The sequence below is a fragment of the Sus scrofa genome, chromosome 2 (genome assembly GCF_054392235.1).
Source record: "Sus scrofa isolate SSC_HxYL_T2T_F1_AM1 chromosome 2, Sscrofa_HxYL_maternal_Yorkshire_Landrace_v2.0, whole genome shotgun sequence".
In the NCBI taxonomy this organism is placed as follows: domain Eukaryota; kingdom Metazoa; phylum Chordata; class Mammalia; order Artiodactyla; family Suidae; genus Sus; species Sus scrofa.
Window position 1 is genome coordinate 9791198 of NC_139384.1, and position 13545 is coordinate 9804742.

At 61.8% G+C, this 13545-nt stretch overlaps 3 protein-coding genes across 9 annotated transcripts in view; all 3 read right to left on the reverse strand.

Annotated features, from left to right (window-relative positions):
• Positions 1-3331, reverse strand: part of MYRF (myelin regulatory factor) — a 34720-nt gene extending 31389 nt beyond the window's left edge. For all 3 annotated transcript variants that reach the window (XM_085010907.1, XM_005660812.4, XM_085010906.1), the window contains exon 1: positions 3149-3331. In XM_085010907.1, the coding sequence (XP_084867033.1) occupies positions 3149-3194 (46 nt within the window). In that variant the 5' untranslated portion in view covers positions 3195-3331. The remainder of the gene's footprint in view (positions 1-3148) is intronic.
• The window catches only part of FADS2 (fatty acid desaturase 2), a 228374-nt gene that overhangs the window by 161253 nt on the left and 53576 nt on the right, over positions 1-13545 (reverse strand). The gene's annotated exons all lie outside the window — the stretch shown is intronic.
• Positions 9486-13545, reverse strand: part of DAGLA (diacylglycerol lipase alpha) — a 61498-nt gene continuing 57438 nt past the window's right edge. For all 5 annotated transcript variants that reach the window (XM_021082924.2, XM_085010912.1, XM_085010914.1 and 2 more), the window contains one exon: positions 9486-12859. In XM_021082924.2, coding sequence (XP_020938583.2) covers positions 11905-12859 — 955 coding nt within the window. In that variant the 3' untranslated portion in view covers positions 9486-11904. The remainder of the gene's footprint in view (positions 12860-13545) is intronic.

Here is a 13545-nt window from a genome sequence, read left to right on the forward strand (position 1 = left end):
TTCCTCCACACCCACCTGCTTTCTGAGGGGTGATCACTCACGCCCGTGCACCCCTGGAGCCAGGGGGCTAGGACCCTGCCCCTTCTAAAACATCCCTCCTCCCCAGGGGTGGAGGAGGAGGCTCAGGCGAGCCGAGGGCATCATCGAGACCTTCTCTGCCGCCCACTCCTGTCTTGCAGGTGAGGAAAAGGGGCCCAGAGAGGGCGAGAGCTATGCACAGGGTCACACAGCTCTCTCAGTGGCTGAGCCCGCACTGGTTCCTCTAAGATCCCACAGGGCTCCTCTGATGCTGCCCTGCCCTGTCCCTGACTGGCACTGGGAGTCCAAGGCCCCAGCCGGTCAAGGTGATGGGAGCACACCTGCCACGGCACCCAAGTTACCTGCTGGGAGCCAGTGCATCCTGCCTGGAGGGTCCCCGCTCTGCAGGCCCTGTGCCCGCCGATCTGGGCGGCCTTAGCCTCCCTCTAGGGGATTAGCAGGCAGTCACGGGGGCCCCCGGCTGTACCAGCCTCGAGGGGGCCGCCCTGTCCCAGGCTCCCACCTGAGGCCCAAAGCGCCTTAGCCTCCAGCCCACCACCCTGGGGCGGAGTACAGCCTGGCCCACCCGCACGGGACCAGGCAGGACCCAGGACAGACGCCTGGTACGCCGGGTGGGTGGGCTGTGTCACAGGAGGGGCCTGGGAACACCCTGCCCCCTTGGGCCAAGCCCTTTCTCATCTCCAAGCCCAGAGCTGAAAGCACAGACCTTGGCCCTGTACCTGCTGCCCAGGGCAGTGACCAAGGCCAGGTGGGACCCAGGACGAGCACCCAGATGTGCCCAGCCCCACGCGATGCTCCCCACTCCCCCATCAACACATCCACAGCACAAAAGCACTGCTGCCTGCCCCCTTGCACCGTAACACACCCATGAGCACACCCAGCAGCTCCCCATCCCAGGCACTCCCTAACACCCGCACTGCATCCCCCGCAAGCCACGGCCCACCTGATTTCCGGCCAGGCCTTCCCCTCCCAAGTGGGCCCGGAGACCCCAGCCCACAGCGCCTGCCCCCCTTCCCCCCATCTCGGGCTCCGGGAACACTTCTCAGCCCCTGGCTCCCTCCACAGACATTCTTGAGTCTCCTCTTATCTCTCTGGAGGGAGCAGCACAGCCTCCCTGCCAGGCCGGCCAGGCCAGCCGCATGGCTGAGCCGTGGCGTCAGCCCCCACCCCCCATCCACGGCCAGGAGGGAGAGTTTGGCTCAGGAGACAGGGAGCCTGGGCCAGTCAGGCCCACCCCTCTGCCCAGGGCCCAGGGTCCTGGGGGAGGAGGAGCGGGGATATCTACAGGAAGCAAGGGGGCCTGGCCCATGAGTCAGCTGGGGTGTCTGGCAGGCTCAGAGCACCCCCCAAAGAGGGACCCCCAAGCAAGAACGAGTGTCCCCTTCCTACCTCCCCAGGGCCCCCAGCCCCCCTGAGACTTCTCAAGGCTCCTAAAGGATCTACAGGAACTGGGGAGAACAAGAGCCCCCGGGGATGGGTGGTGAAGTGCCCAGGACTCTCAAATGGCCCAACGACCTCAGGATGGCCCACTTGATCTAGTCCAAACCCGATTTCTTGGATCTGAGTCTGCTGGGGTGTCCGGAGTCCTGCAGTGGGGAAGCCTGAGGCTTGGGGATGCCCCTACCTGGGCTGCTCAGCAAGTGGAGGTGCACAAAGGCTCCCCACTCCCCGCCAAAGTCCAAAATAGAAACGGAGGCAAAGAAAGGCCTTTCTTGTTCCTTCAAGGGACTCCAAAGTGATCTGGGCACGGAGCTTGAAAGCTGGGCCCCAACTCCCGGCCCTGTGGCCCAGCAGCCCCAGCACAATTCGCCCCATGGGCCACCCGTGCCTCCCCCGGGGCAAGTCCACGCTAGGAAGATTCTGAGTCACTGAGTACTGGGTACTGAAGGCACAAGGGGCAGGATGTGGGCTTAGGGGCTGGAGAGAGGGTGGGAGCAGAGGCCGGGCTGCCCAGGTTGGTGGAGAGGGGCACCCAAGGACCCAGAGGACCTGGCCAGATGTTCCGGTGAGGGTCTGAGAAGCTGGGAGATGTCAGCTTGCACCTCTGCCTCCCCCTCCCACACTCTGTCCCATCATCCCTCCTGAATCCAGCAGGGGGACAGCCTGGAGGAGGGGCAGAGGCCATTCAGGAAAAGGGGAGGGGAGTTAGTGAGATGTAGGAGCAAACCTCCAAAACCACTGGCCACGAGAGAGGAGAGGGTAGAAGAAAATATTGTAAAGTGTGTGTAGATCCCAGTCCTTGGGGGGGGGGGGGCGGTCCTATCATGGTCAAGGTGAGAGGATGAGGTCACTCCTGGGATGGGGGCATAGCCAGAGGAGGCGAGTTCCAGGGACAGGTGAGCCCCAAGGAGCCTCAGAGAGCTGCCAGGACGCGGTTCACAACTTTCCGAGGGTCTCAGAGTATGGAGGTGGCTAATGGGGTGGCGGGGGGGATGCTAACTTCAAGAAAGTTCCAGCCCAAGGAGAACATTGGACGGTTGGGGTGGTGGGGGTAGGGAAATCCAGCCTACAGAGGAATGCTGGGGAGGGGTAGCTGCTTCAAGGGGAAGTTCAGCCTTGGGGGAGGGAGCAGCCTTTCGGAAGGTGGGTGACACTCTGGAAGGGGGTCCCCGGAGGTCGCAGTCCTGGGAGTCAAGCCCCAGGGAGGGTGCCAACGTGAAAGGCACACAGGGTGCCTGGGTGTCTAAGCGGGGGTCCCAGTCTCTGGGAGGCATGCTGGGGTGCCAGGCTAAGAGGCATGGAAGATCCGAGAAGGCGTGCTGCCCCCCCATCTGGATGGGGTCCCAGGGAAGCACAGTATAGAGTCCCCAGCATTGGGAAGTGCGCTGGGGGTGGGAAGTGTCAGAATTTAGGAGGGACTGCAGGTCCTGGAAGGAAAGGGGACACAGCTCCAAGGAAGTTGTGTGTTGGGGGACAGGGAGGGGAGAGCGCAACTTCAGCGGAGGTGGATAGGAAGCTCCAGGAGGAGGAGGGCCCCAACCCTGAGGACGCGTTCCGCGGGGAGAGGGGTGTCCCACCGAGGTGAAAGCACAGTCGGGGAATCCCACTCCCCCGGGAGGTCGGCTGGGGGTTCCCAGCGCAAGAGGGTCCCGGTCCGCGGGTCCCTTACCTTCGAAGAAGCGCTGCAGCGCCTCCGTCTCGTCCACCACCTCCATGTCCGGCCTGCCCGGCGCGCACTCCGCCCCGGCCCCGCTACAGCCCGGCCCGGGGGCGCGGCATCGCCGGCGCGGCCCGCGCGACAGTCCCGGCTCGGCTCCGGCTGCGGTCCCGCCGGCCCGCCGCCGCGCTCGCCCCCCGCACGGCCCTGGCCCGGCCCCTGCCCGCCCCACGCGCCCCGCCCGCCCGCCGCGCGCAGCGCCCCCTGCCGGCACCCCCACCCCGCGCCGCAGCCCCCGCGACGGCCAGGACGCGCGCGGCTCCTCCAGGGGGCGCTCGGCGCGGGGTCCTAAACGAGTTGAGGGTCGAGACTCCGCCTGGCTTCTGTGCGGGGAGGGCAGGGCCCCTGCAGTCCTTGGCAGCCCGTTGGGCTTCTGAATCTCAGGTCTTCGGGGACATCACATCCCCCTCTGCAACCTACACCACAGCTCACGGCAACGCCGGATCCTTAACCCCCTGAGCAAGGCCAGGGATGGAGCCCGCATCCTCATAGATACTGGTGGGGCTTGTTACCGCTGAGCCACAAGGGGAACTTCCTATGTGCATTTTGCAAATGAGGAGACCGGCTCAGTGAACTTTAGCACTGAGCTTCTGTACTGAGTCTGAGTTAGTCTGTCCTGTTTAACCATCCATGTTGACGGAGATGCTGTGTTGACCAGCAAGCTCACCTCCAGTCACACGTGGCTGCTGAACACTTGATATGTGACTGGTGAGACTGGGGAACTGACTTCTCAATTTTAGTTAATCTTAATTAGTTCAAATTCAGGGCGTTCCCATCGTGGCACAGTGGAAACGAAGCCGACTAGGAACCATGAGGTTGAGGGTTCAATCCCTGGCTTCACTCAGCGGGTCAAGGATCCCCTGTTGCTGTAAGCTGTGGTGCAGGCCCCAGATGCGGTTCAGACCCCGCACATTGCTGTGGCTGTGGTGCAGGCTGGCAGCTGTAGCTCCGATTTGACCCCTAGCCTGGGAACCTCCATATGCCACAGGTGTGGCCCTAGAAAGATAAAAAGACCAAAAAAAAAAAAAAAAAAAAATCTGAATTAGTTCAAATTCGAATAGCCACGTGTTGCTGCGATATTGGCCAGGACAGGTCTGAGGGTTGTAAAGTTATTAGGGTCAGAGGTAGCAGTCAGAGCCGGATCCTAGCTGACCTGGTAAACTGCCCTGAATCATCCAGGAGTGTCCTGAGTGAATCTACCAGTCTTGTCCCTCTGCCCCCTCTGCTGGGAGAGCCTCCCTTTTCTGCCCAACTGCCCAGACACTCTTCACTGATCTCTACAGTCCCCCCAAATCACTTTTTTTTTTTTTCTTTTTTGGTCACACCGCAGCATATGGAATTCTCCGGCCAGGTATTAGATCCAGGCCACAGTTTTGACCTGCACTGCAGCTAGGCGGGGATTGAACCTGTGTCCCAGCACTCTGGCAAGGCCTCCAATCCCATTGCACCGCAGCTGGAACTCTACCTCCCCCGCCTTTTATTTAGGGCTGAACCCACGGCATATGGAAGTTCCCAGCCTAGGGGTCCAGTTGGAGCTGCAGCTGCTGGCCTATGCCACAGCCACAGCAACTCGAGAACTGAGTCACATTTTCCTTTTTTTTAGGGCCACACCCGTGGCATATGGAGGTTCCCAGGCTAGGGTTTGAATTGGAGTTGTAGCTGCCATCCTATACCACAGCTCAGAGCAACGCCAGATCCTTAACCCACTGACCGAGGCCCGGGATCAAACCCACGTCCACATGGATACTAATTGGATTGTTACCATTGAGCTACAACAGGAACTCCCCAAATCACTCTTTTTAAAATGTAAATCAGGAGTTCCCACTGTAGCACAGCAGGTTAAGGGTCTGGTGTTGTCTCTGCTGTGGTGCAGGGCTCGATCCCCAGCCTGGCACAGTGGGTTAAGGATCTGGCATTGCCACAGCTGTGGCATAGGTTGCAACTGCAGCTTGATCCCTGGCCCCAGAACTTCTATGTGCCGTGGGTGCAGCCAAGAAAAAAAAAAAAAGTCAGATCATGCCACTCCTTTGCTGAAACCTGTGGTTTCCCTTTGCACTCAAAATAATATCTAGGGGTTTCAGTCATGGCTCAATGGTTAAGGAACCCGACTAGCATCCATGAGGACGCAGGCTCAATCCCTGGCCTCGCTCAGTGGGTTATGGATCCGGTAGGTCACAGGCATGGCTCGGATCCCGCATTGCTGTGGCTGTGGGGTAGGCCGGCGGGTACGGCTCCGCTTCGACCCCTAGCCTGGGAACCTCCATGTGCCACAGGCGTGGCCCTAAAAAAGACAAAAAACAAAAAAGACGAAAAAACAATATCTAAACTCCTGCTCCGGTTTCCAAGGCTTTGTATGTTCTGCCCCCGCCTGTACCGCTGACCTCAGCTCCTACTTTTCTCTCCATTGCTCACTAAGGCCATCACTCCAACATGCCAGGCCCACAGCTGCCACAGGGCCTTGGCACGTGCTCGTCCATCTGTCTACAGTGTTGGTCCTCAACGGGCTGGTTCTTTTGAAGGAGTCAGGTCCTGGCTCCCTCCTCACCTCCCTGACCATCCTATTGAAAGCAACTCCCCCAACCTCGGCCTTTCTTTCTCACCACGTGGAAGAGCTGTATCTACTTTTTGTTCTCTTTCTCCTGGATCACGAATGGAAGCTCGGAGTTCCCGTCGTGGCGCAGTGGTTAACGAATACGATTAGGAACCATGGGGTGGCAGGTTCGATCCCTGGCCTTGCTCAGTGGGTTAAGGATCCGGCATTGCCGTGAGCTGTGGTGTAGGTTGCAGACGTGGCTCAGATCCCGCGTTGCTGTGGCTGTGGTGTAGGCTGGCAGCTACAGCTCCGATTCAACCCGTAGCTTGGGAACCTCCATATGCCGTGGGTGCAGCCCTAGAAAAGGCAAAAAGACCAAAAAAAAAAAAAAAAAAAGAATGGAAGCTCTATGAGGGTAAGGGATCTTTCTGGCTTGGTCACCACTACAGCGTTAATACCAAAAATGCTACTTGGCACCTTGGCACAAAATAGGTGCTCATAAATATGTAGTGAACGAACGGATGATGGCATCTTCAAATTGCAGAATCCTAGACCTCTGAGATCTTGGAGGCAAGAGAATTCTAGGATCACGGGCCCAGTGAACCACTCGTATGGAGTGGCTCAGTTCACAGCCTCTCTGGGTCCTCAGACAGAGGAAGTCAGAGCTGGAAAAACTTATTCCACCCCACCCCTACCCCCCACCGTTTGACAGATGACAAAAATGAATCTGAGGCGCAGAGGAGCAGGAAGGATTTGCTGGCAGATCAAGATGCCAGCCTAGGGAGTTCCCTTTGTGGCTCAGGGTGTTACAAACCCGACTAGGACCCATAAGGGTTCAATCCCTGGCCTTGCTCAGTGGCTTAAGGATCCAGCATTGCCATGAGCTGTGGTGTAGGCCGACAGCTGTAGCTCCAACTTAACCCCTAGCCCAGGAACTTCTCTATGCCGCAGGTGCAACCCTAAAAAACTGAAAGGAAAAAAAAAAAAAAGGTACCAGCCTGGAGTTCTCAACTCTGCCCACCTGGGCCCCCCTCAGAAGTTGGTGGGGAAGGAGCCAGGCCGCCTGGTGGGGTTGTGGGCGAGAGTCTGCAAAGCTGCACCCACCCAGGCCACCCTCCCCTTCTCCAGCGGCCAGCTATGGGGGAGGGATGGCCAGTGCCTGAGCCCCAGATGTGGCCCCGTCAGCAGGCCTGCAGTGGCCGCCGCCGAGGAGGGTCAAAGCCACGACAGTTCTGGGGCTGGGGGAGGGGGCGCCCAGGCTGGCCGGCGCCTCACAATGAGGTTTTGTCCCCCGGGGGCCGCTCTCCGAGCTCTTGCTCTTAGATATATAGAACAGGATTTTGCTGGAGGCCCCAGCTGTGGGTGCTGACCGGTGCTCCCCCCGCAGGGGCCGGCGGAGGGGGGGAGAGGGCCACAGTGAGATGCCTATTCTTTTCCAGCCCATCCACCCCAGAGGTTTTTCTTCCTCGGCAGCCCCCCCTTAAGACAATTGTTATTCTCTGCCCTGCTCCTCCCCCACACGGGCCAGGCCTGCCTGCGGACAAAGTAGACACCCGCCTACGCCGTGTGTGATTTTTTGAAAACGGATTAATTTTAGGAGTTGCCCGGAACCAGCTGGAAAAGCAGCGTCTCTATAAGCTTCCCCCAGTGGCAGGTCTTTCTGCCCTATACCCCAGCGGCCGAAAAGGCCACTCCGATGAGCTAAGTCTTGCCTGGGTCACAGGTCCATAGGTAGGTGGGCCAGGCATATTTTGTCCCCAACACCCAATTCCTCAGGCAGGATTATGTCTCTGGGTTAGCCTCGAAGTTGGACAGGGTGGGATGGAGCCACCTGTTAATCCCGTGGGAGCTGGCCTCGCTCAAGGCCTTCTGGCCCTGCCGTCTATCTCCCTGACTTTCCACTAGACCGCTGAGCAAAGGGGCAACTGTCCCCAGGGTTTTCACCTCTGGGCTGGGTGGCTGAAAGGTCCCAGACCCCAAGGCTCAGCAAAGAGTTGAGGCGGCCACCTCCAACTCCATAGTGAAGGCGGTTAAGGTTGGTGACGGGGCCCCAGGGAGCCTTGCCTAACCAGGACCTCGAGGGGCCCGCCCATGGAGGGGAGTCCCCATCGATACCACCTCCCCACCAAGCCACAGGAGTGAGGGATCCTGGCCGGGCACACAGGGCTCCCTGTGGTTGGCTCGGCCGTTCTCCAGGGCCGGTCCATTAGTCCATGGGGCCCTCATCTCCATATCAGCCCACTGTTCCCGCCACATGGTGTAGGTAAATGCCAGGGAAGTGATGGCTACATGGTGCTTTCTCAGAGTCCAGGTCAGTTCCCAGTGCCCCGTGCTGGCCCCTGAGTGGCAGTAGGGCCAGGAGGAGCCGGCAGCTCAGCAGGCAGCCCTGGGGAAAGGGAGGCAGGGCCTTGCAGGTTAATGAGTAACGGGCTGGAGGCCGGCCCGGGAGAAGGTGGGGTTCTGTGGACAGAAGCCTCCCTACCACCGTAGGACTGCTGGCCTCCCGTGGGCCTGCACAGCCCTGGAAGCTGCCCATTTTTCCAAGGAAGAGAGGAAGGCCCAAAAGCTGGTGAGTGTGAAGCCAGCGAGCCCATGAGGCTGGGGGCCCTGCCGGGTACTCTCTCCCCCACCTCCCTCCCATCCGAGGGTCCGAGTGGGGGCGGGAAGGCAGAGCGCTGCTCCAGCCCATCCCAGAATCACTCCCTCTGAGAGCCTCTCCCCATTCCACCCTCTGGCTGTGTGACTTTAGGCAAGTCACCGAACCTCTCTGGCCCTCGGTTTCTTCTGCTTTTCTCCACTAATTAGATGGGATCATTTGCAAACCCAGAGACCATAGGGTGCGAAGAGCCTCTGAAAACCATTAGGTGAGGGTGGAGGCCAGAGTCCTGGGCAGGAGGCCTGGATTTTGGTCCCCCATCTGTCCCCAGGCCTGAGTAACCTTGAGTAGGCTTCCACCCTTAAGCCTCAGTTTCTTCAGGGAAGGCAGCACTGTTCCATCATCTTCCCCAAGCCTTCACCAAACACAGTCACTCTGGACTTAGGGCTGGGAGGGTGGGCAGTGTGGGGAGGGGAAGGTCAAGGTCTGTTCAAAAGCTGGCTGGGTCGGAGCTGGGCTGCATGCTGCAGGTCCCCTTGGGACTGGATGGGGAACAGCGCCACCTGCTGTGTGGAGGGAGCAGGCAGGAGCAAGGGGCCAGCGGGAGCCCAGCTGCCTGCCTGCCTGCCCTGGCCTGGCAGCCACTCCCCAGGCCTCACCATCCTGGGGCCAGGATGGGAGGGGGTCCCTGGCGTGCCGTTTTGCACCCTCCTAGGGAAACCCTCCGCAAAGACGTCCAGTGGGCCCCGCATTCCAGAGCCACACAGCTGGGGAGTTTTAGTGTCCTCACCCGGCCCTGGTTCGCAGCACTGGGGGGGAGGAGGGGGCAGGCGCTGTGGGACCCAGCCGGTGCCCCACCGCTAGCTCTGTGGTAGCCCCAGGCCCCTTTGGGAGAAGGAGCTAAGAAGGCCCCAATTGAGGTCAGACGGGCCCCCTGGCACATGTCACACAGGCAGGGTGCAACAAGGAGCTGCCCCTTTTCAAGTGGGGCTTTGAGGGCCTTCTGGTCTCTCACCGCCACTCAAAGCGTGGTCCCCAGCCAGGTCATCAACAGCGGTGAGAGGCAATCTCGGAGGTCCCCTCCCACCACACGGCCCCTGCCCGCGGACCCAGCCCCCACCCCACCCGCTGGGAAGAGAGGTGACTCGAGGCGGCCAGCATGCTTCTACATCCAGTTTATACACAGCTCTATACAATATACAGAAACCCGTATATACAGATATATTTATAGAATAAGCTATATTAATTTGTCTCTTCTTTTTACAGCAATATTAGTTTGGATCTTTCATACATTAAGTACAAAAAAAGTCAGGGGAGCATGGCACGTACAGTGCGTGAGTGTCTGTGGGGCCCAGCTGCTCACTGCCGATTGCATATGGAGGTCATCCAGGCCTCTGGGGGGACAGGCCAGTGCATGGCCAGGAGACCTTGTGCTGCGGGTCTGGGGGACAGAGTGGGGGTCGGTCTGAGCCGAGCTGGGCTGAGGGGGGTGGCTCAGACCCCCCCAAGTGTGGTGTGCGGAGGAAGGGGGAGACACGCAGCAGGCCCATCCTCCAGGGGCGGGGGCGGGGGCGAGGGGGGGTGCGGGTGAGGGGTGGGCTGACCCGGGGGCGACCAGGGCTGAGTCCGAGCCTGCCCCAGCCCCAAGCCTGTGACCCTGTGTGGCTGCAGCCTTGGGGGTGGGGGGGTCTGTCCCTGATGGCTCAGTCCTGGGATGGGCGGGCACCACGCCCCCTCAGAAGTCCCAGGCCCACCCTGGTGGAGGAGGAATTAAAAGGCCGGACCCTAAATCTCCCTGCTATTGGCTGGGGTGCTTATTGGAACTTTATTCTGATTTATGATTTGTCTTTTTTTTTTTTTAACTCTAAGAGCCACTGATTCCATCCCGTTTCTGTGTAGGGCCCCCGGCAGGGGCAGGTGCCTGATGGAACCTGATGAGGGGGTGGGAGTCAGAGGGTGAGGGAGGCCCAGCTCCCAGGTCTCTGTCCCTGTCTGTCAGGGTGGGCAGGGCTCCCAGACACCAGTGATCATGAGATGGGGGTCTTGGTCAGGGGAGCCTGGGCAGGCCCGGAGTGGGGGGGACCATGCCTCCGAGGAGACGAAGGCACAAGCGGGCGGTCAACGCCTGGGCACACACCAGTTTTCCAAACCGGGGGCCGGAGCAGCAGGCGAGACGAGGGGAAAGGGACGGGCTTGTCCCCTGGTCCCCGCCGCATGCTGGCCGCCTGTTTTCTCGGCAGGCTGGGGGGCGGCAGGCAGGCAGGGCGGGGAGGGCGCCCCGCAGCCGCGTCCTCGGGATGGCACACGCTCATGCACATGCACACACACGCCCGCGCCACATGCACGGCCTCCTCGCTCTGCCTCTGGGGACAGGCAGGGCCTCCCCTGCCACTGCTCCCCCAACCCAGCAGCAAAGGAACCCCTCAAGCAGGGGCTGTGGAGGCCTCGGGGCCCCTGGCCCCTCCAGGGTCTCTAGCCGGGTCCCACAATACCCCACCCTTGGCCCTGCTTCCTGCCAGCAGGGGTGGGAGGGCAGAGGGCCCCGTTCCCAGGAGAGAGCCCAGGCCAGCGAGAAGCGGGAGCCGAAGGGAGTGGAGGCGTGTTTGGTTTCAGATCCCAGGGCCCGGGGTGCCTTGGCCTGGGGGAAGGTGATTAAAAAGGGGTTTGGTGGGACCCTCTTTCCTCCCAGGGCACTGACTCTGCAGCCAGGGGTGGTCACACCTGTGCCCTCCACCCTTTGAGTGGCCAGGGTCCCTGGGAGTAGAAGGCAGGCCCGGAAGTAACTAATGGGCAGTGGGGCAGGCCTGGGTACCCAGGACCCATGGACAGAGAGATCAGCATGAGGGAGAGCAAGCAGAGAAGGGGTGGTCCTGCCTTGGGCCCCGTGGACTCTGGCCCCTACCTGCTCAGAGAGGGGCTACTGAACACATGATTGCAGGGTGGGGGGCTTGTGAGCCCAGGACAGATCCTGAGCCCAGCCCAGCAGCTTCTGTAAACATACACAGCACTGCGGGCCACCTCGGTGGGGGGCGGAGGGAGGGTCCCCCCAGGGGGCTGGCCAGCAGGCACCAGATCTGGGGGTGGCCAGGGCAGATGCCAGACCTGGACCACAGATGAGAGTACGTGGGGAGGGGGCTGCTGCTCTCCATCCCGGCCCTGGCAGCACAGCCAGAGGGCAGTGATGGGGAGTCGGCATACCCATGGCCTGTCCTGGAACAGGGAGTGCCAGGATGTCCCTGTGGGGGGCAGTCAGGCTGAGGGGACCCCTCTGGCGGGCTGTCCTGGGCACCTCCTTGCTCCACACGCCTCCCCCTCATTCCCACTCTGGGAGGCCTAGATCCCAGCTGCCTTGGCTCTGGGGGGTCCTAAGCTGAGGTAGGGATGCGGACCCCCAGCTCAGCAGCAGTACCCAATGCCTGAGGCTACCCTGCCCCCCCCTCAACCCCGGTGCGGGGCGGGGACAGGTGGCCCTCTCCTCAAAGCCGCCCAGCCCCGGGGCGGGGGTGAGGGGCAGTCACCAGGAGACGCAGGAGCCACCAGCTTTGGCCTGGGCCTCAGCTGGCAGCCGCTCCTGGGGTGCTAGCGTGCCGAGATGACCAAGTCATCCTGCTTGGGGGGGCTGGCCCCGTGGCCGGTGGGGGTAGAAGTCCGGATCTTGTCCACCGCCAGGCACTCCTGGCTGCTGAGGCCCGTCGGCGTCAGGTCCATGAGCTCGCCTGAGGAGCTGAGCGGGAAGGAGGGTGACAGCGAGATGCCCGAGGAGGGGTCGGCCGAGCCGGCAAAGAGCCTCGGGGGCTTGGGCACCAGGTTGGGCTCGAACTGGGCGCGGAGCAGGATCTCTTGCTGGCTAGGGGACTTGGGGCCCTCGGCGTAGTCGCTGGTGGGGCTCTCGGGCACCACCATGCAGTAGAGGTCCTGGAAGGAGCTGCTCTTGCTGTCCAGGTTGAAGAGGCTGTCGATGAACTCGGCGAACTCCAGCACCTGAGGGCTGGGCGAGTCCCCCAGACGCCCGTCGTGCAGCGCCAGCTCTGCGCTGCGGGGGGCCGGCCCGCCCCCCTCTTCTTCCGGCTCTTCGTGGGCCGCTGCGCTGGGAGGCCGCTCGGGGGTGACGCCCCCGCTGCCCAGGGCGGCCTCCAGGGGCTGCGTGTCCTGCGAGTGCTTGGACAGGCTGTCGGCCGCCAGCAGCTCGGTGCGCGAGCTCAGGGACGGGTTCTCCTCGGGGATGGCGGGGTCGATGTAGAAGAGGTGGCCCTCGTCGCGCTCCAGCACCGCATGGAGGCTGGGCGAGCCGCGGATGCTGCGGAAGCCCGAGGAGCGGCGCGAGTCGAAGCTGTACAGCGACTCGGTGTCCGAGAGGCTCTCCATGGTGGCCAGCGGCGCCCGCCGCGCCTGCAGCTCCGCCGCCAGCCGCTCCTGGGTGGACAGCAGCAGCAGCTCCACCGGGTCCTGGCGGGCCGCCGAGGCCGCGGCCACCGGGGACAGCAGCCGCCCCTCCGAGAAGCCCTCCAGGCTCATCTCAGACTGGGACTTGCTCCTGTAGGGGGCAGGGCAGGGTGGGACTCAGAGGGGAGAGGCCACGCACCCCCAGCTCCCCAGCCCGAGAGAACTTGGGGAGGGGAGGGGGGGGAACAGTCGTTGAGTCGTTTGGGGACAGGGAGTCCTTATTCTTAGAAAGCAGCTCATGAGAACCCGAGATAGAAGACGAGAAGGTCAATGCTGAGCACGGGCAGGGTGCGGGGCCCTGCGCTGGTGCCCCTCATTGCACCGACGAGAGACAGGCCCAGGGAGACTGGCTGGCCCAGGTCACTGGAGGCGGGAGGGAGAGAGCGCCCCCACGGGGCCGTCCCCACCCTCCGGGCCAGGGTCCCTCTGTGCCCTTTCCCCAGCTCCTGTCACTTCCTTCCTCTCCCTGGGCTTCTTCCTGCCTCTCCCAAGGGGGGCAAGCCCCCTGCTGGAAGGCGCCCTGCAGCCCCTTGGCTCCGCCCACCAGCCTGCAAAGACTGAATGAAGGACCGGGAGGGCGACGCGGCAGTTACTGCAGCTGTGCGGAACACTGGCGCCCCCACCTGGTCATGCAGCCATAACACAAAATGCACACAAGAGAGAAGTCAGGTGTCCCCAACCAAGGGCAGGCAGGAGGCAGTGACCATGCAGCCTCTTGACCAGATCTGTAACCTGGACTCAGGACCTGGGAGAGAAAGGTGCCGGAGAGGCAGGAGG